Below are 21,352 nucleotides of genomic sequence, written 5' to 3' on the forward strand. Positions count from 1 at the left end.
ATAGTCCCCCATCCGGATCTACGGGTGGGGATTACTCAAGAGAATGTCATTATCAGGAGAAAGAAAACTGGCGTTCTACGGATCGGAGCGAGGAATGTCAGATAACCTTAATCGGGCAGGTAGGTTAGAAAATTTAAAACGGGAAATGGATAGGTTAAAGTTAGATATAGAGGGAATTAGTGAAGTTCGGTGGCAGGAGGAACAAGACATTTGGTCAGGTGACTACAGGGTTATAAACACAAAATCAAGATAGATACGAAGCGCACACCTACCACAGTAGTACAAGTTTATATGCCGACTAGCTCTGCAGATGAGGAAGAAATTGAAGAAATGTATGATGAAATAAAAGAAATTATTCAGGTAGTGAAGGGAGACTAAAATTTAATAGTCATGGGTGACTGGAATTCGTCAGTAGGAAAAGGGAGAGAAGGAAACGTAGTAGGTGAATGTGGATTGGGGCTAAGAAATGAAAGAAGTAACCGTCTGGTAGAATTTTGCACAGAGCACAACTTAATCATAGCTAACACTTGGTTCAAGAATCATAAAAGAAGGTTGTATACATGGAAAAAGCCTGGAGATACTGACAGGTTTCAGATAGATTATATAATGGTAAGACAGAGATTTAGGAACCAGGTTTTAAATTGTAAGACATTTCCAGGGGCAGATGTTGACTCTGACCACAATCTATTGGTTATGAACTGTAGATTAAAACTGAAGAAACTACAAAAAAGTGGTAATTTAAGGAGATGGGACCTGGATAAACTGACTAAAGCAGAGGTTGTACAGAGTTTCAGGGAGAGCATAAGGAAACAACTGACAAGGAGGGGGGGGGGGGGGGGGGGAATACAGTAGAAGAAGAATGCGTAGCTTTGAGGGATGAAGTAGTGAAGGCAGCAGAGGATCAAGTGGGTAAAAAGACGAGGGCTAGTAGAAATCTTTGGGTAACAGAAGAAATATTGAATTTAATTGATGAAAGGAGAAAATAAAAAATGCAGTAAATGAAGCAGGCAAAAACAAATACAAACGTCTCAAAAATGAGATCGACAGGAAGTGCAAAATGGCTAATCAGACATGGGTAGATGATAAATGTAAGGATGTAGAGGCTTATCTCACTAGGGGTAAGATAGATACAGTCCACAGGAAAATTAAAGAGACCTTTGGAGAAAAGAGAGCCACTTGTATGAATATCAAGAGCTCAGATGGAAACCCAGTTCTAAGCAAAGAGGAGAAAGCAGAAAGGTGGAAGGAGTATATAGAGGGTCTATACAAGGGCGATGTACTTGAGGACAATATTATGGAAATGGAAGAGGATGTAGATGAAGATGAATTGGGAGATATGATACTGCGTGAAGAGTTTGACAGAGCACTGAAAGACCTGAGTCAAAGAAGGCCCCGGGAGTAGACAACATTCCATTTGAACTACTGATGGCCTTGGGAGTGCCAGTCCTGACAAAACTCTACCATCTGGTGAGCAAGATGTATGAGACAGGCGAAATACCCTCAGACTTCAAGAAGAATATAATAATTCCAATCCCAAAGAAAGCAGGTGTTGACAGATGTGAAAATTACCGAACTATCAGTTTAATAAGTCACGGCTGCAAAATGCTAATGCGAATTCTTTACAGACGAATGGAAAAACTAGTAGAAGCCGACCTCGGGTGAGATCAGTTTGGATTCCGTAGAAATGTTGGAACACATGAGGCAATACTGACCCTATGACTTATCTTAGAAGCTAGATTAAAGAAAGGTAAACCTACGTTTCTAGCATTTGTAGACTTAGAGAAAGCTTTTGACAATGTTGACTGGAATACTCTCTTTCAAATTCTGAAGGTGGCTGGGGTAAAATACAGGGAGCGAAAGGCTATTTACAATTTGTACAGAAACCAGATGGCAGTTATAAGAGTCGAGGGACATGAAAGGGAAGCAGTGGTTGGGAAGGGACTGAGACAGGGTTGTAGCCTCTCCCCGATGTTGTTCAATCTGTATATTGAGCACGCAGTAAAGGAAACAAAAGAAAAATTTGTAGTAGTATTAAAATCCATGGAGAAGAAATAAAAACTTTGAGGTTCGCCGATGACATTGTAATTCTGTCAGTGACAGCAAAGGACTTGGAAGAGCAGTTGAACGGAATGGACAGTGTCTTGAAAGGAGGGTATAAGATGAATATCAACAAAAGCAAAACAAGGATAATGGAATGTAGTCGAATTAAGTCGGGTGATGCTCAAGGAATTAGATTAGGAAATGAGACACTCAAAGTAGTAAAGGAGTTTTGCTATTTGGGGAGCAAAATAACTGATGATGGTCGAAGTAGAGAGGATATAAAATGTAGACTGGCAATGGCAAGGAAAGCGTTTCTGAAGAATAGAAATTTGTTAACATCGAGTATAGATTTAAGTGTCTGGAAGTCATTTCTGAAAGTATTTGTATGGAGTGTAGCGATGTATGGAAGTGAAACATGGACGATAAATAGTTTGGACAAGAAGAGAATAGAAGCTTTCAAAGTGTGGTGCTACAGAAGAATGCTTAAGATTAGATGGGTAGATCACATAACTAATGAGGAAGTACTGAATAGGATTGGGGAGAAGAGAAGTTTGTGGCACAACTTGACTAGAAGAAGGGATCGGTTGGTAAGACATGTTCTAAGGCACCAAGGGATCACCAATTTAGTATTGGAGGGCAGTGTGGAGGGTAAAAAACGTAGAGGGAGACCAAGAGATGAATACACTAAGCAGATTCAGAAGGATGTAGGTTGCAGTAGGTACTGGGAGATGAAGAAGCTTGCACAGGATAGAGGAGCATGGAGGGCTGCATCAAACCAGTCTCAGGACTGAAGACCACAACAACAAGAACAACAACATGATTTGGTTTATATAATTTTTTATTTATTTGTTTATTTTTCTAGGTTAATTTAGCTTACTTTAGGTAGTCAACTGAAGCTCACTACTTTAATAACAAATTTAAGAGTATGTAAGAGATGCTCGTAGCTAATTTGCCGTCCTTGTAACTTAGTCCGCATCTAGGACAAAAGTTACTGCTTTTGTTGCTACACTCCATAGGCTTACATAGATGGGTGTTAGAGCCAATTTTCAGGAGGGGGAGGGGGAGGTGAAGTTGATGTGATGGTGTCTGTTATGTAGGATTGACAAAGATCTTTGTCCTCCAGTCCATCGGCAAAGTACCACCCATGGAGGGATCCTAGGGGTGGTGGGGCGGTAAGGTTATCCGTCTTTGGAAAACTGTCTTCTGTTTCTTCTTTGGCACCAACATTTCTAGTCTTGCTTTTCCTTTCTTTCTTCTCCACCAGGGGTACCATTCTATTCTCCCAGTTTCACATTAAACAGTTCCACTGCATGAACCCTTCTTTTATCCATACATTTAAACCTGTTTCCAAAGGATTGCCCAGAGTGGTAGCAATGCTTAAGTAACTTCTGTACAAAGCATTATAGCATCTTATTACCACAAAGGAATTTGTATTTTTCTGAATCTATTCTGAAATGAATAAACCGGATATGTAATAGCTGAGACCTGGTGTTGCCCAGGATATTTTTCTATGTCTTTGTCTGAGACTACATACATGTGGAATTTATTTCTGACTTATAATGTTTCTTTGTATACATTTGAAATAGTACGACTGGGGAATGAACAAAGAGGTTGTTTGTTCACTAACACTGAAGAGAGCCACGCAGAGCTAGCTGTGTGAAAAGCAACCAAGATCTATGCCCACAACATGCAGCATCTGGCCTTGAGCATAGTTTATGGTCATGGCATAACATAACCTCACCAGGAATAATTGTACACATTTAAAGCAAAATGATAAATTGTAAGGAATAAGTGGGGTCCAGGGTCTAGAAACTTGCTTGCCTCATACATAAATACATTAATAATTGTTCCACAGAGCATGAGCACAACATTTCATACTGATGTGGAACGTGTCACTTTAACCTAAGTTTTCTTTACACAAGATAATTAATTTTTTCAGTTCATGTCTAAAAATTCATCTACTAAGTAGAAGGAGTTATCATTAGAAATTCTTTTAATTTGTTTTTAAATGTTGGTTGGCTATCTGTTAGACTTTTCATACTATTTGACAAATGACCAAAGATTTTTGTAGTAGCATAATTAATCCTTTCTGTGAGAAAGTCAGATTTAACCCTGAATAGTGAAGATCATCCTTCCTTCTAAAGTTGTAGTAATGCCCTTCACTGTTATAAGGGGCATTCAAAACTGAACGAGCCGGAGGCATGATTACAGGAACCAATACCTGTATTTTAGAAGTATTAACCCTGGCTTTGAGACACTTGCCCCACTGTGACACAAAGCAGTGAATGGCTGTCTCATAAAATTCCCAGGGTTGCGATGTTAACCAGTTTTGCACGAACAGCTGGACGTTGTCATCTGAGGTGAATCATTTGCCCGTCAGAGCCTTTTTAAGGGGACCAAAAATGGCATAATCACAGGGAGAGAGGTTCAGACTGTATGGATGGTGGCCGAGAATCTTTCATTTGAATTTCTGCAGGAGTATCGGGACTGTGTTGGCCATATGAGGCTTTGCATTGTCGTGGAGCAGACTGACCCCACGGGTGAAATTGCCTGGTCATTCTGATTTGATCACTTGGCGAAGGGTGGTCAAGGTTTGCGAGTAATGCTGGGCATTCACTGTTGTCCCGTGCTGCAGGAAGTGCATCAGAAAGGGGCCACTGTGGTCAAAGAAGAACGTAAGCATAACCTTTCTGGCACTTGTGTGGACGAACATGTCCAGCTGTACATGCAGAACTGTTTAACATTGCAGCCCCGGGAATTTTATGAGACAGCCATTCACCACCTTGTGTCACAGTGGGATGAGTGTCTCAACAGCTAGGGTCAATACTTCTGACATACAGGTACTGGTTTTTGTAATTATGCCTCCGGCTCATTTCTTCTTGAACGGCCCTTATTTTTTTGAATTGGGATGGGTTATCAATAACAAAGTTGATAAGTGAATATATGTATGGCTAAGATATTGTGAATATCCCAAGTTCCTTAAATAAATGTCTGCAAGGTCATCTTGGGTGGGCTCCAGCTATTATTCTCATTACATGCTTTTCTGCAATGCATATTTTTTCTTTTAATGAGGAATAACCCCAAAATATGACACCATAAGAAAGCAGTGAATGAAAATAGGTGCAGTAGGCTAATTTACTGGTATGTTTATCACAAAAATTTACAATAACCCTAATAGCATAAGTAACTGAACGTAACCGTTTAAGCAGATCATCAATGTGTCTCTTCCAATTCAATTTCTTATCAATGCATGCACCCAGAAATTTTGAATATTCTGCCTTAGCAATACACATCTGGTCATAGAAAGAATACCAGAGAAGGAAAATTGCTGCTCACCATATAGCGGAGATGCTGAGTCGCGATAGGCACAACAAAGGGGGTAAGGAGGAGGCTGGGGCGGGGGAGGGGGATGGATAGTATGGTGGGAGTGGCGGAAAGTGAAGTGTTGCAGTTTAGACGGAGGGCAGGAGAGAAGATGTGGAGGGGGGAGGGGGTAAGTAGCGGAAAGGAGAGAAATAAAAAGAAATTAAAAGACTGGGCCTGGCAGTGAAATGACGCCTGCGTAGTGCTGGAATGAGAACAGGAAGGGAGCAGGATGGGTGAGGACAGTGACTTATGAAAGGTGAGGCCAGGAGGGTTATGGGAACATACAGGCTGTGAATCAGACATTGAGATGAAGGGTATCATGTCTGGCAGCGTATTCAGCAACAGGGTGGTCCACTTGTTTTTCGGCCACAGTTTGTCGGTGGCCGTTCATGCGGACAGACAGCTTGTTGGTTGTCGTGCCTTTGATGGGGTAGGTAATGTTAGTGACCGAACTGGAGTAGGTGGTGGTAGGAGGATGTATGGGGCAGGTCTTGCATCTAGGTCTATTACAGGGGTATGAGCCATGAGGTACGGAATTAGGAGCAGGTGTTGTGTAAGGATGGACGAGTGCATTGTGTAGGTTCGGTGGACGGTGGAATACCACCGGAGGAGGAGTGCGAAGGATAGGGGGCAGGACATTTCTCATTTCAGGGCACGACGAGAGGTAATTGAAACCCTGGTAAAGAATGTAATTCAGTTGCTCCAGTCCCGGATGGTACTGAGTTATGAAGGGAACACTCCTCTGTGGCCGGACTGTGGGACTTTGGGAGGTGGTGGGAGACTGGAAAGATAAGGCACGGGAGATTTGTTTTTGTTACAAGGATGGGAGGATAGTTACGGTCAGCGAAGGCTTCAGTGAGATCCTCAGTATATTTTGAGAGGGACTGCTCGTCACTGCAGATGCACGACAACCACAGGTGGCTAGGCTATATGGAAGGGACTTCTTGGTATGGAATGGGTGGCAGCTGTCGAAGTGGATGTATTGCTGGTGGTTAGTAGGTTTGATATGGACGGAGGAACTGATGTACCCATCTCTGAGCTGAAGGTCAACATCTAGGAAGGTGGCTTGTTGGGTTGAGTAGGACCAAGTGAAGCAAATGGTGGAGAAGTTGTTGAGGTTCTGGAGGAATGTGAATAAGGTATCCTCACCTTCAATGCAGATAGCAAAGATGTCATCAATGAATCTGAACCAGGTGAGGGGTTTAGGATTCTGGGTGTATTTTTGAGTAAATTTTCAGATGTAATTCTACTTTCTTACGTAATTTTTCGCATTTTTTGCACTACCATGGACCCTTGCTCCTTCCATCTGCGTCAATACAGAAAAGTTTCCTTATCCCTCGCCAGATACCAGTCCTACATACTGTTCCTGTGTTGCTGCTTGGCTCATGAAATCCCCCCTAATGGCCTTACCATCAAATTATCTATCTCCGGCTGCCATCCCTCCCTCCACAATGACCTCCACCTGTTCAGATTCCGCCAATCCTTAGCCCTGACCAACATAGTCTTGCAAACCATATCAACCAAGCCCAATCCAGCTTGCAGTACCTTCTCTCCATCTGCAAAATTCTCCTGCTATGTAATCCCAAATTCCTGGAACCTATAACACACATTGAATCTCTTGCCCTGCAGGAACTTGAGCAACATGCATCACGCCACCTCAAAAAGCTCTCCATTCTACTCACTTCCTACTCCTGTCTCTGAGTACCACTGTCCACCACTTCTACAACAACCTCCAAACCTCCCCCACACCCCTCATAGCTGACAAACCCTGTCTCGCAGACCTACTACACTTACCCCACCCTCCAAAATTCCCTCCCACCACCACACAGAACCCAGAACCTAAACAGACCTGCAACACAGTTATGAACCTTTCCTCCAGAAGTCTTAGTGCCACAGAAATATCAGTCCTTTCCAAAGGCCTCAACTTTTGCCCTACTCTCAAATTCAACCATGCAGGACTAGTTAAAGACCTTCTCTCCTTCTCCCGGTCCCTACAGTGGAAAAACTTTTTTGCCACCAACCCGACCAATCAGACTCAACGAAAGACCAATACTGAACCTTGCCTGACTCAGTTCACCCCTCCACCCAATCGTGATCCACCCTCACTGCCTCCAAACCACCCCTTGTTAACTTTCCAGAATTTCTTAACCTCAAACCTTGCCCCAACATCATTCCCCAAATCCCTCAACATACAAACTAACCTTACATCCTCAGAAAGAACCGCAGTCCACTATCTAAAACCTGATCCCAACCTTATAATCCTACCTGCTGACAAAGGGTCCACCACGGTTGTTTTGAACCGTAAGGATTACGTGGCAGAAAGACTCCGTCAGCTGTCAGATACTTCAACCTACAAACCATGCCACAGTGATCCCATTCCAGTAATCCAGCAGGATCTCCAGTCACTACTCAAATCCTTAGGCCCATCCTAGAACCTCTCCCTAGAATCCATCTCCCTACTTACCCCTACCACTCCCCGCACTCCCACCTTCTACATGCTTCCTAAAGTCCATAAACCCAACCACCCAGGACGGCCCATTGTGGCCAGTTACTGTGCCCCAACTGAGCGAATCTCTGCTCTCTTACAAGGGGAGGCCGCCAATTGTGAAATTCAGATTCGATTCATACTGCGCATAATAAAAGCTTATGGCCAGAGGTGTAATGTGGCAAAGCACCAAGATGCACTTCTCAGCCGTTGTTGAGAAAATCGACAGTTAAAAGAAACCGTTGCGGTGAAATACTCTCTACGATTAATAATTTTCTACAGCGTCGTGGCGCAGCGGTAAGCTCTCGGGTTCATAATCGCAAGGTCTTTATATATATTAATGAATTGCTTATGCATGTTGGTGAAGGCGGATCGCTCTCCAATTGTACCGCCTCCATTTTTCCGTTTTTTTTAACAGGGTGTACCAAAGCTCTCACGTCCGCACTGATTTTCGACGATGTTATAAGTTGCACTAGGGACCGCATCTACCTTCTTTCGAAGTTAGCAGGCAACTACGCTGTTATGCGGCGGCTCGTTTCGGCCCATTCAACATCTGTCCTCCAAGTGTAACGAGCGAGTAACGGAGTTTATATTTCATACCTGCCGCAGCAAATTTGTGTTCGTGGGGTCTCTATTCTAATTCGAACGTTTGACTTACGCTATACGTATTCGTTTCGGAATATCGTTTCTACGTCTTCCGTTAACTATACGTGGTTAACATCATGAAGACAATTAATAACATTTGTGAAAAAAATATATATATATATATATATATATATATATATATATATATATATATATATATATATATATATTTGAATTACAAAAAACAAATACTAAGAAAAAAAGGTTGCATGGCGCGAGATTCGATCTGCCGACCTTCGGCTTACGAACCCGAGCGCTTACCGCTGCGCCACGACGCTGTAGAAAATTGTTAATCGTAGAGAGTATTTCACCGCAACGGTTTCTTTTAACTCGATTTTCTCGACAACGGCTGAGAAGTGCATCTTGGTGCTTTGCCACATTACACCTCTGGCCATGGGCTTTTATTATGCGCAGTATGAATCGAATCTGAATTTCACAATTGGCGGCCTCCCCTTGTTAGACCAACACCTTCAACCTATTACCCAGAACCTATCCTCCTATATAAAAGTTACCAACAATTTCCTCGACCGACTCTCCACAGTTCCTGTCCCTTTACCACATGGTGCCCTGCTTGTCACTATTGATGCCACCTCCCTGTACACTAATATTCCTAACACCCATAGCCTTACTGCTATCGAACACTACCTTTCCAGATGCCCTATGGATTCCAAACCAACAACCCCCTTCCTAGTCTCCATGACCAACTATATCCTCACCCACAAATACTTCTCCTTTGAAGGCATTACCTACAAACAAATCCACGGTACAGCTATGGGCACCCGCATGGCACCATACTATCCTAACTTACTCATGGGCCACCTACAGGAATCCTTCCTAAAAACCTAGAATTCTAAACCCCTCACCTGGTTCAGATTCATTGATGACATCTTTGCTATTTGGATTGAAGGTGAGAACACCTTATTCACATCCCTCCAGAACGTCAACAACTTCCCCACCATTTGCTTCACTTGGGTCTACTCAACCCAACAAGCCATCTTCCTAGATGTTGGCCTTCACCTCAGAGATGGGTAGATCAGTTCTCCGTCCATATCAAACCTACTAACCAGCAGCAATACCTCCGCTTCGACATCTGCCACCCATTCCATACCAAGAAGTCCCTCCCGTATAAGCCTAGCCACCCGTGGTCATCGCAACTGCGGTGACGAGCAATCCCTCTCAAAATATACCAAGAGTCTCACTGAAGCCTTCACTGGCCATAACTATCCTCCCATCTTTGTAACAAAAACAAATCTACCGCGCCTTATCTTTCCAGTCTCCCACCACCTCCCAAAGCCCCACAGTCTGGCCGCAGAGGAGCATTCCCCCGTAACTCATACCATCTGGGACTGGAGCAACTGAATTACATTCTCTGCCAGGGTTTCAATTACCTCTCGTTGTGCCCTGAAATGAGAAATGTCCCGTCCACTATCCTTTCCACCCCTCCTACAGTGGTATTCCGCCGTCCACCAAACCTACACAATATACTCGCCCATCCTTACACAACACCTGCTCCTAATCCCTTACCTCATGGCTCATACCCCTGTAATAGACCTAGATGCAAGACCTGTCCCATACATCCTCCTACCACCATCTACTCCAGTCCAGTCACTAACATTACCTATCCCATCAAAGGCAGGGCTACCTGTGAAACTAGTCATGTGATTTACAAGCTAAGCTGCAACCTCTGCACTGCATTCCATGTAGGCATGACAACCAACAAGCTGTCTGTCTGCATGAATGGCCACCGACAAATTGTGGCCAAAAAACAAGTGGACCACCCTGTAGCTGAACACGCTGCCAAACATGATATCCCTCATTTCAATGACTGCTTCACAACCTGTGCCATCTGGATCCTTACCACCAACACCAGTTTTCCTGAATTGTGCAGGTGGAACTTTCCCTGCAATACATCCTATGTTCCCATAACCCTCCTGGCCTCAACCTTCATTAGTCACTGTCCTCACCCATACTGCTCCCTTCCTGTTCTCATTCCAGCACTACACAGGTGTCATTTCACTGCCAGGCGCAGTCTTTTAATTTCTTTTTATTTCTCTCCTTTCCACTACTTACCCTCTCCCCCCCTCCGCACCTTATCTCCTGCCCTCCGTCTAAACTGCAACACTTCACTTTTCACCACTCCCACCATACTATCCATCCCCCTCCCCGCCCCAGCCTCCTCCTTACCCCCACCCAGTCGCCACTCCCATCATGCGCTGGTGCTGCTGTTCGCAGTGAGGTTTCAGCTCTCTGGGACTGCAGAAGCATGTGGTAGTTGCGTTTACGTGAGTGTGTGTGTGTGTGTGTGTGTGTGTGTGTGTGTGTGTGTGTGTGTGTGTGTGTGCGTGCGTGCGTGTGTACTGCTGACAAAGGCCTTAATGGCCGAAAGTTTTAATTGTGTGAATCTTTCTGTTGTGCCTATCGCGACTCAGCATCTCCGCTGTATGGTGAGTAGCAACTTTCCTTCTCTTTTTTTGTTACATTCCATCCTGGATTTTCCATTGTTTATATTTATCATGGTGTTACACCATTTATTGTACAAAATTGTATATATTGTATTTTCTCAAAATTTGGTGAGAGTCCATTTCCAGAGAACCACTTATTAATTTTCTGAATGACATTATTTACAATTTCCTCGGCTGATTCTTGTTTGTTGGGTGTGATTAATATACTTGTGTCATCAGCAAAAAGAACTAGCTTTGCATCTTCATGAGTACAGAGTGACAAATCATCAATATACATTAAGAACAATAAGGGACCCCAGACTCAACACTGTGGGACACCATTCTTGATACCTGCCCAGTTACAGGACTATCTGTATTGCTAATTTCAACCTTCTGCATTCTTCCAGTTCAATATGGATTAAATCAGTTGTGCATTGTCCAACTCATACTACAATATTTAAGCTTATCTATAAGAATTGCATGATTCACACAATCAAAAGCTTTTGAGGGATCACAAAATAGCTCAATGCGTGATGTTCAGTTATTCAATGCATTTAAAATTTGACCAATGAAAGCATAAATAGCATTTTCTGTTGAAAAGCCTTTTTGAAAACCAAATTGACATTTTGTTAGTACCTCATTTTTATGAATATGTCATACTACTCTTGAATACATCACTTTTTCAAAATTTTGGATAAAGTTGTCAGAAGTGAGATTGGGCAGCAGCTGTTAGTGATCAGACCTATCCCCTTTTTTATTTAATGTTTTAAAAATAGTGTATTTCAGTCTATCTGGAAAAATGTCCTGTTTCAGTGAGCTACAACATACGTGAAGGAGAATCCTACTTATCTGTTGGTAACAAACTTTTAGTACTCTGTTGGAAATGCCACCAATTCCATGTGAGCTTTTACTTATGAGTGAATTTATTTTCCTAATTTCAGTAGGAGAAGTGGGTTGAATTTCAATTTTATCAAATTGCACAGGTATTGCCTCTTCCATATACTGCCTTGCATTTTTTTTAATGAATAGCTGGATCCTATTTTATTTACAACACTTAAAAAATGATTATTAAAATGTTTTCTACTTCTGACTTCTTGTTAACAAACTTTTCATCGAGTTTGATGGAAACAGTTTTCCTGTGCTCTCAGTTGCCCTGTTTCCTTTTTACAATATTCCAAATTGTTTTAATTTTATTATCAGATGTGCCAATCACAGATATAATGCACATACTTGAGGACTTTTCAATAACTTTTCTTAACACACTGCAGTAGTTTTTATAATGTTTCACTGTTTCTGGATCATTACTCCTCCTAGCTATACGATCCATTTCCCCAATCTGTTTACAAGATACTTTTATCCCCTTAGTAAGACATGTCTTTTTAGATGGTTTCTTACAATTACATTTCACTGTTTCCTTAGGTAAACTTTTTTCAAATATACTCACAAAGGTATCATGAAATAGGTTGGTTGGTTGGTTGATTTGGGGGAGAGGACCGAACAATGAGGTCATTGGTCCCATAAGATTAGGGAAGGATGGGAAAGGAAGTCGGCCATGCCCTTTTAAAGGAACCACCCCAGCATTTGCCTGAAGCAATTTAGGGAAGTCACACAAAACCTAAATCAGGATGGTCGAATGCGGGTTTTAAGCATCGTCCTCTCGAACGCGAGTCAGTGTGCTAACCACTGCGCCACCTCACTTGGTTTATGTTGATGAAGATGGGACTTCCACAGCTGGGGCAATGGTTTGACCTTCAGTGGATTCCTATAGTCTACTGTCTGTGGTGGTCACAGAGGGCCTAAGCTGGTGGAAGAGGCAGCATCCATGCCTCTCCTGGGGTAGATGTGAGGAGTGTAGGTAGGCCAGTGTCTGTGAGGTATCAGTTTGAACCTCGGCATGCTGGGAAGCATAGCTCACATTGGTGGGACTTCAATGAATACTTGGGCCATGATGACATCTTGCTGGGTATGAAACATAATTTACTTGTTGTAGCTAGAACTGATTTCAATATTGCTTGAAGTCATATTGTCAAACCACTACCTCAAACACTTGACTCGCTTATGACCAGTGACAAATCCTTGAGTCCATCCTGGTATATGGCCGTACTTGCAAGCCCACACTAAAAAATCTGCACAATAATAGAGGCATGGCAGTGAAGCCCGGGCTCATTGGATCAGATGCAAGAGAATGCAAAGGGTACATTGCCAGCACTTGTGTCATGTAACTTCTTGGCTAGACAATGACCACATACAAAGTTGGACTTATACATAGTAAAGAAGCATGTCAGATTTTCTGCAGAGATCACTGTCATCATCATTTTATTCATTTGGGTCTTACATGCACTGACCCACAACTCTGCTTCTGACTTAAGAAGTAGTATAGAATGGTGTGGTGATCATATATGTTATGCTGTTCCTTTGAAAAAAGGAACGCCACTTGTACAATGTGAACTGTAGGATGGTGTTTGGTACTTCCTGGATGGCAAAGATTGTTCAGTGCCTGGATTAGAGCACTGGTGTAGTTGTCAACATTTGGAAATTACAGAGAGTGTCCACCAGAAGTATCCACACAGCCTGCTTGAAGGGGCCACCAAAGTCAATGTCTGTACAGCCCACCAAATCAATTGGTTTCACGTGCAAGTTTGGCAGATGTAGACCACACATTCAATGTTATGGTCAAAGTACATGATGCCTTACTAATGTCTTCATTCTCATCCCCCAGTGTGCCTCCCATTTCTTCAATCTAAGAGGGGTGCATCTGAGCAACAGTCAGTATTAATTTGTCAGAATCATTTATCTTGAACGGGATGACAATTTTTTTTTTTTTTTTTTTTTTTTTTTTTAAATTATATTTTCACAGATATTTGAAGAACATCTAACCAGCCTGAAAACCATGTTGTAGTTTGTTCAGACTGCAGGTCTCCAACAGAAACAGAAAAAGTGCTTCCTCATTACCCAAGAAATGAAAATATTGAGGCTTCTAGTGAATGTGACACTGTCAGTCACAATCCAGAGAAAATAAGAGTGGAAACAAATTTTCTGACTCCTCAGCACATCTGTCACGTGAGAAGGTTTTTCCGAACATGCTCATACTATCTGTGTTTCATAAAGGAGTTCTATACCAAGGCATGACCCTTACAACAACTACTGCAACATGACAGCCAATTTTTCTGGAATAAGGTGCTAGAAAGATCATTCACTCCTTGTCCTTAAGGAGGCACTAACATCTTGTCCAGTTCTAGCACTGTAAGGTGAGAATGCCACAACAGAACTTCACACCAATACTTGTGGTTTTGGGATATGACAAATTCTTGTAAAAACTCAGAAAGGAGCTGAATGTGCGATAGCTTATGTTTCAGACTACTCTCCAAGTAAGAGAAGAACTACTCCACAACTGAGAAATAGTGCCTTGCAGTTGTTTTGGCTATCAACAAGTTCTAGCTGAATGCTATTTTGTCAAAAAATGACATACTGAGCCCATGGCTGTGGGACATCACCACCCCAAGGAAGCTTTGACAGGTGTGGAAACAAAACACGAAATGTAATGTAAAATGTGAACTAGCCATCTGAAGATGAACCTATCGGTTTGAAACCAGTAACGGTGCTGTTTAAATAAATAAATAGCATTGAAAAAAAGTGGCTGGTTGCTGTAATCTTCTGTGTAAGAGTCAACCTATATAAGTTCTAGCAGTATTTATTTGGGAAACCATTCACCACTGTAACGGATCAGCATTTTATATGCTAGGTGGTTACCCCGAAGGATCCATCAGGTTGACTGATGAGATGGGCACTGAGGCTTCAAGAGTACGAGTCACAAATGGATGAAAACACAAGGACACGGACTTTGGTGGAACACAGCAGCATGGATGAAATGTCAGCCATTGCTGCACTAAATGACATTGCTGCTGAACAGAGGGAAGATGCAGCATTCATGAGAACCACTGAAGTCTTAAAGAAAGACGAACCGACCATACGAGTATTCCAATTAATAAACAGAACATTGCATAAGGGGGCCTATGATGCAGTGAGGTACAAATGGCTGCTTGTCCCTGCTTATCTGTCACCACCGATCCTGAAGTAATTTTATGATGCTCCAACATCTGATCATTTGGAAATGTGGGGATTCTAGACCAAATCAAAAGCAAGTATCACTGGCCAGGTCTTTAATGATCCGTTTGACATTATGAGACCCACTGTAAGGAATGTCAACAATGTAAGCACAAGGTTCAATTACTTCTGTGGTATATGGTACTAATCCCACCTGCTGCAGCACCATTCCACTGACTTGGAGTTGACCACTTGGGGAAGTTTTCTATGTCAAGAAATGGGAATCAATGGGTAACAGACTGCACAGAGTAGCTCACTCGCTGTAAGCAGTACTGACTGCCAGAGCTCCAGAAATTGCAAATTTCCTTGTAGAAGACATCATTTTGAAGCTTGGAAGAACTTTCCTCAAGACTAGTATCTGAGGCAATTTACCGTTGTGACATCACTCATGGGTTGACAAATGCCTACCATCCACAGGCAAATGGCCTCACAAAATGCTTTTTATAAGTGTTGGCATATATGCTATTGATGTATGCTGATACAACATAGTGAAGCAAGAAACTACAGCTTTCACACAATTCTTTCTTCTCCAGTGTTACAAGGCCAAAACGACAAAGGATACACAGTTCCCATTTCAAACGTACGATTCTTAGGATGACTATGTGAGCATCTCGTCACCAGGACCAGAGCCACAAGGAAGCTGGCTCACATATCGACCCTAGATGCTCAGAAGAAAGACTGAGAGCACTATAAGGCCAAGCACTGTTCTGCGAGTTACAGCCCAGTAGACTTGGCATTAATTTTTTGTGGAAAGTGGAACCGTCAAAAGAGTTACTAAAGTGCTACTTTGTGCCTTGCCATGTCATTCACTGCTTGTAAGATGTCATATATAAAGTTGAGGATTATGACATTTCATCAAGAAGGCAAAAGCCAAGAGACATTATCCAAGTCCTCTGTATGAATCCCAACTACACTCCAGAGACGCAGGCCAACAATGGGAGTTTCAAGGAAACACAAGACCCACTTGACAATTGCGAAGCTTCGATGGGAGGGAGTACCTTTAATGGTCAACATAGCAAAGAGGGTTTAACAAAATGAACAGAATGCGAGGTTCCTACAGTGAGGACTAGTGATGAGATCTACATTTAAGGTGCTGTAGCTGCCTCCAATGTGGGTCTGGAAACAGCAGGCTGCTGTATCTCCAGGAGAGAGAATAATACTGCAAGCTGTGGTGCCATCAGCATGGTGTAGTGGTTAGCATCACTGCCTGGCATACTATGGTTCAAATCCAGCTACCAGTGATTATTTATTATTTCATATTTATGATTTCTGGAAGGTTTTTGAAAGATCTTACATCTCTAAATGTTCTTGCAGACCATCTTAATAGTAACCTCAGAATTTTCACTCGCTGCAGTTATCTAAAATGAAGTAGTGTCTGCACAAATATTTAGTCAGCTCTTCATTTCAGGGTGGTGAAAAGATTGGTGACTTGCTTTAAACATTCAGAACTGTAAAACTCAGCATTTATCCTATGATTATAGTATCAATGAATCACAGCTGGAATCAGTCAATTCATACAAATACCTGGAAGTTATAATTTGTAGAGATATGAAACAGAACAAACACATAGTCTCAGTAGTAGGTAAAGCAGGTGGCAGAATGCAGTTCACTGGTAAAATACTAGGACAGTGCAAGCAGTCTACAAAGGAGACTGCAGACAAAACATTCATGTGATACATCCTGGAATACTGCACAAGTTGTAGAACCCATACCAAACAGCACAGATGTTCACAGGTTTGTTCAATCTGTGGGAAACAATGCTGAAAGAACAGAACTGGCACACACTTGAAGATAGACAAACTATTCTGTGAAAAAATTCTTTAAGCATTGAATCTAGGAATATATATAAACTGGTCATATTAATGTGATCACCTGTCATAAACGAAACAGCAACCTTTCGCAGCATGGATATGCAGGAAGTGTCAATGACACTCTAGAAGGTACCAACAAGGATGTGAAGACATGCCGACTCCAGTGCTGGGGCCAGCTGGTTTCATGGATGAGGGTGCACTTGGAACCACACACATACACTGGAAGCTGTATGACATGTTGCATTGTCCTGCTGATAGATGCCATCATGCTGACAAAAAACATGTGACACATAGAGGTGGACGTGATCCCCTAAGACAAAGCCATATTTGTGTAGCTCTATTGCACCTTCCAGATTGACGAGGTCACCTGGGACTGGCACAAAAAACATTCTGCAGACCATAACGCTCCCTTTTCCAGCCTCAACCTTTCTGCCAATTGTTGGAGGGCCTTGCACGCCAATTGTCACCTGTCCGATAGAGCATAAAAAAATCTGGGCAGCCTGTTGCTCAAGAGCTGCTGGTTAATTCACCCGTACATATCTACGTAGCCATTGTTTACCCCTGTCATCTATGGTCCATGGTGCTGGTTTTGGAATGGGCCATTTTGCCTTGCGTGGTATAAGCTGCTTTAACCACAGCAGAATAAGAACAGCTTACAAACTTAGCAGTTTATGAAATGCACTTAGCGGTTTATGAAATGCTTCCACTACTGGCTCGAAAGCCAAGGATTATGACTTTTCAACATCAGACAAATCGCTCTGTTTCTGAATGAAGATGAATGCACTGCTTTCTGCATCTTTCTGGGATGATTTTATATACCCTCCACTGCTAGTGCTGCCACCTAACTCTGTGAGTCGTTGACGCACATTGAGGTCGAACATGGGTATTTGTCGCATTAATGTGACTGGACCGCCTATTACAAATCTCTACGTAATGCTACCACACGGATTGCGAAGACAAGGCTAGATTAACTACAGCAGGCACAAATGCATTCAAGCACTCATTCTTACTGCAATTGGTATGTGAAGGGAATGGGAGAAGGGCGACATCTTATGGAAAAGAATGCTTACCGTCTTTAATTTGCCATTTCACCATTCCTGTTCGCTGACTTATTCCAATAAACGAACCGTCTAGCGTCGACAAAAGTAGGAGCGAATCATCTGCTTCTTTGATCAAATCAGTGTTGGTGATCTACAAGAGGTAAACAAGCATCTCTGTTAGTACCTTAAGCAAGTTACTATTATGTGACAAGTCGTGCCGCTGCATATTCTGCAATAGACTGCACTATTTACCTTCGTGTAACTACTTTCATCGGCTCTTACACTAAGAACCATCAATAGTAGTGCATGCGAAACGATCGTAATCGTCCGCATCTGACGCTTATTCTGGCTAACATGAAACATATTCAGTTTGAAATTATAGCCGGTAGTATGTTTTACATCATAAGAATTATGATCTACAGTACTTTTTTCCCTGGCGTATCACATGTTGTCGCAATTAAACACAAACACGGTGACATTCGTGGCTGCATGCTTCAACAAAATTTAAGTTTTGTGTAAAACTTTTATCTGAAGTTACGTACAACAAACACTGCTTGTGCGTCATGGTACTTTCAAATTCACTAGTTAGTTGAATCACTGAAACCTTGACCACTAACAATAAAAATAAACAAACTCCCCTTCGTGTTTAGAAATAACAAAACACCTTGGCTGGCTTGGCATGTAGTTCCAGTACACATGCAAAGACTACAGCTCACACTACACATGTTACGTTTCAAAGAAAACATTTTTCATCGCTACTGTTCATATTTACTATTCATTTTCAAACTCAAGTCGAGCAATTGTTCTGAAGAAAGACTAATTACATATATTGTGAGAAAATTGTTACGGGTACTGGACAAATAGACAATGCAGTTTAACTATATGTATTTATAATCGGTCTCGCAGTGTCGTTTCCAAAGATAGGTGGATAATACCCAACGATAATGAAAAAAATCAAGCCGCTTGCAGAAGGTTTGACGTTCAGCGGTGGTGGATTGTTTGCTAAGTGACGACACTCGCAGTTAAAATGTTTTGCTTAGTTCGGTTAAGGTATTGACAGTTTGTATATTTTTAAACAGTGTATACTGAGTATCTTGCAACAGTGTTGTGAAGCGAAAGCCGAAGAAAATATCACAAGCTGTCATTTCTGTCGAGCCTCATTTGCTCAGGTGGAAGTGCGTTAATAATTGGTTCTTTTTACATTTAGTACGTTAATAACTAAGAAAACTTAGTTTTGGTACCACATATAACATTTCTTTCGTATACATCTTGAACATTTGTTCTTCATTCCTGTTTTTTGCCGCTGAAGACCGGCGCAAAATCCGTATCTGAATGTCAAAGTCGCAGTGACAGTTTGCAGCGTACTCACTGTTTTTACTCACTGTTTCCGTGGTATCTACGCATGCGGACGCCTTCTTAAAAGTACAGTTTGCGGTGAGAGTTACATTCACACTGGAAACAGCAAATGATAATTCTTGATTGTTAGAAGCAGTTTGTTAGCTAGGCCTATATGTATATATCACGATTCTCGAATAACTGATTTGTAACGTCCATACTACGTAAAAGGAATAAAATCAAATTATGTCGTGAAACTCTTAGTTTTTGAGTTTTTACATTTTTATATATTGGACTTACAATTTAGCCATTCGAAAATTGTTCTTGTTGAGGCCTATTACTCGATATGCCCAACTCTAGTTAAATTAAGAAACTATATATTGTACCGTTTTTTACTGCAGGTCTAATCCTATGGATTTAGGTATTGCAAACGGAACTTTACCAGTATTGTATTTTGGTATATAGTACAACACGATGTAGTGCGTCCAACGTAGAAAGGCCACACTGGTTTTTAATTCAAATTACATACCTCTTTCGGTAACCAAACTGTCATCCAATAATTTATGTTATGCAGTATTATGTAGAAGCCAACGGCCTTGCTGCAGCGGTAACACTGGTCCCCATCAGATCACCAAAGTTAACCGCTGTTGGGGTGGGCTAGCATTTGGATGGGTGACCATCCAGTCTACCGAGTGCTGTTGGCAAGCTGGGTGAACTCAGCCTTTGTGAGGCAAACTGAGGAGCTACATGATTGAGAAGTAGTGGCTCCAGTCTCGTAAACTGACATGTGGCTGGGAGAGTAGTGTGTTGACCACATGCCTCTCCATATCCACATCCATTGACACCTGAGGGCTGAGGATGACATGGCAGCCGTTCGGTACCATTGGGCCTTCCAAGGCCTGTTCGGATAGACTTTAGTTTTAGTATTGATGTAGATGAGTGTCATACACAAATTACATTATGCAACTATAATGTTGTTTCACAATAGTGCATGATGGAGTACCATTTACAAGTTGTTATCACTTACAGAAAGCACCTAATAATGGATCTGTCAACATATTACTACTGGTGAGCAAGAGACTGTCTCCTCTGTACAGGAATTTACGTAAATGATATACAAGTACAGGTTGTAGACACACAGTTTACTACTTAACCCTTTCAGACCTGAAAGAAAACTATTTGTAGAAACTGAATGAATTTTGAGTGCCTTGCTTAAAATAATTGGCTAATGCGGGAAAATCCAGTAGAATGTCTATACTTAAATTTTTTCCCCAAAAAGTTTGGATCCACACAAATGTGAGTGTCAGGCTTAATCTGTAATAATTTTCAGAAATAAGTAAGCCTAGCTTACTCAAGACATCCGAGTCTTCTGTCCAAACAATGCTGATCATCAGGTCAGTACTTTTCCTCAGGAACCTACACTGCACCATTATCAGGGTTTTCTGTGGAAGGACTTTCTTTAGCAGAGAACAAAAGTGTTTTTTTTAAGAGCCATTCTGAAACCAAAAAAAGATCAAGTTTATTTTTCGCAAGTACTGCAGCAACTTTACAAACTCCGTTGTATTCTGTCCAGGAATTGATGCAAGCAAGGTCTACAAGATGAATTGTGAGTTTCAGAGTCCATTTCCTTATTTTTAAAAATGTTCTGTAGACTTCCATCATCTGATCACAAATGTCAGCGCCTCCCTTGCTCATAATATACTTTGTAATAACAGATAGACAAGGAACATTGACATAAACTTTTTCATTTTTGCTCCACAGTTCTACATTTGTAACTGGAGTACATCCAAAACAGTTTGATGCCATTGATTTTGTTTTTTTCCATTGAATGATGACAGCATTGTTGTCACCGCTGCAGAATTCTTGCATGTCACATCTTTTCAATTTTTTCTCTTCAGTCAGGTTCACATCTCTAATTCTATTACACATGATTTTTCCTGTTCCATAAATTCCTTTTCTCACAGGATTTCCAACAGTGGAATGGTTGTAAAATATCTGTCAAAGAACAGATAAGAATCTCTCTCTAGTGTTTGAATCAGTCGAAGCACAATACTAGGCCCTCCTTTGCTCATTGCTAAAACAAAA

The 21,352-nt window shown here is 41.7% G+C and overlaps 2 protein-coding genes and 1 pseudogene across 5 annotated transcripts in view; 2 read left to right on the forward strand and 1 right to left on the reverse strand.

Moving 5' to 3' along the window:
- LOC126416293 (serine/threonine-protein kinase/endoribonuclease IRE1) overlaps positions 1–18,622 on the reverse strand; it is a 146,821-nt gene extending 128,199 nt beyond the window's left edge. Inside the window, exons 1-2 of the mRNA XM_050083946.1 lie at positions 18,185–18,622; positions 17,963–18,083 (exon numbers count right to left, since the gene is read on the reverse strand). Coding sequence (XP_049939903.1) covers positions 17,963–18,083; positions 18,185–18,295 — 232 coding nt within the window. The 5' untranslated portion in view covers positions 18,296–18,622. The remainder of the gene's footprint in view (positions 1–17,962; positions 18,084–18,184) is intronic.
- Positions 18,623–18,920: 298 nt separating this feature from the next.
- LOC126416283 (testis-expressed protein 2) overlaps positions 18,921–21,352 on the forward strand; it is a 301,194-nt gene continuing 298,762 nt past the window's right edge. For 2 of the 4 annotated variants that reach the window (XM_050083929.1, XM_050083932.1), the window contains exon 1: positions 18,921–19,107. The gene's annotated coding sequence lies outside the window, so the exon portion shown is untranslated. The remainder of the gene's footprint in view (positions 19,108–21,352) is intronic. The other 2 variants (XM_050083930.1, XM_050083933.1) reach the window with 2 other exon arrangements.
- LOC126417838 (5S ribosomal RNA) lies at positions 19,854–19,971 on the forward strand (annotated as a pseudogene).

This window comes from Schistocerca serialis, chromosome 8 (assembly GCF_023864345.2).
Source record: "Schistocerca serialis cubense isolate TAMUIC-IGC-003099 chromosome 8, iqSchSeri2.2, whole genome shotgun sequence".
Classification (NCBI taxonomy): domain Eukaryota; kingdom Metazoa; phylum Arthropoda; class Insecta; order Orthoptera; family Acrididae; genus Schistocerca; species Schistocerca serialis.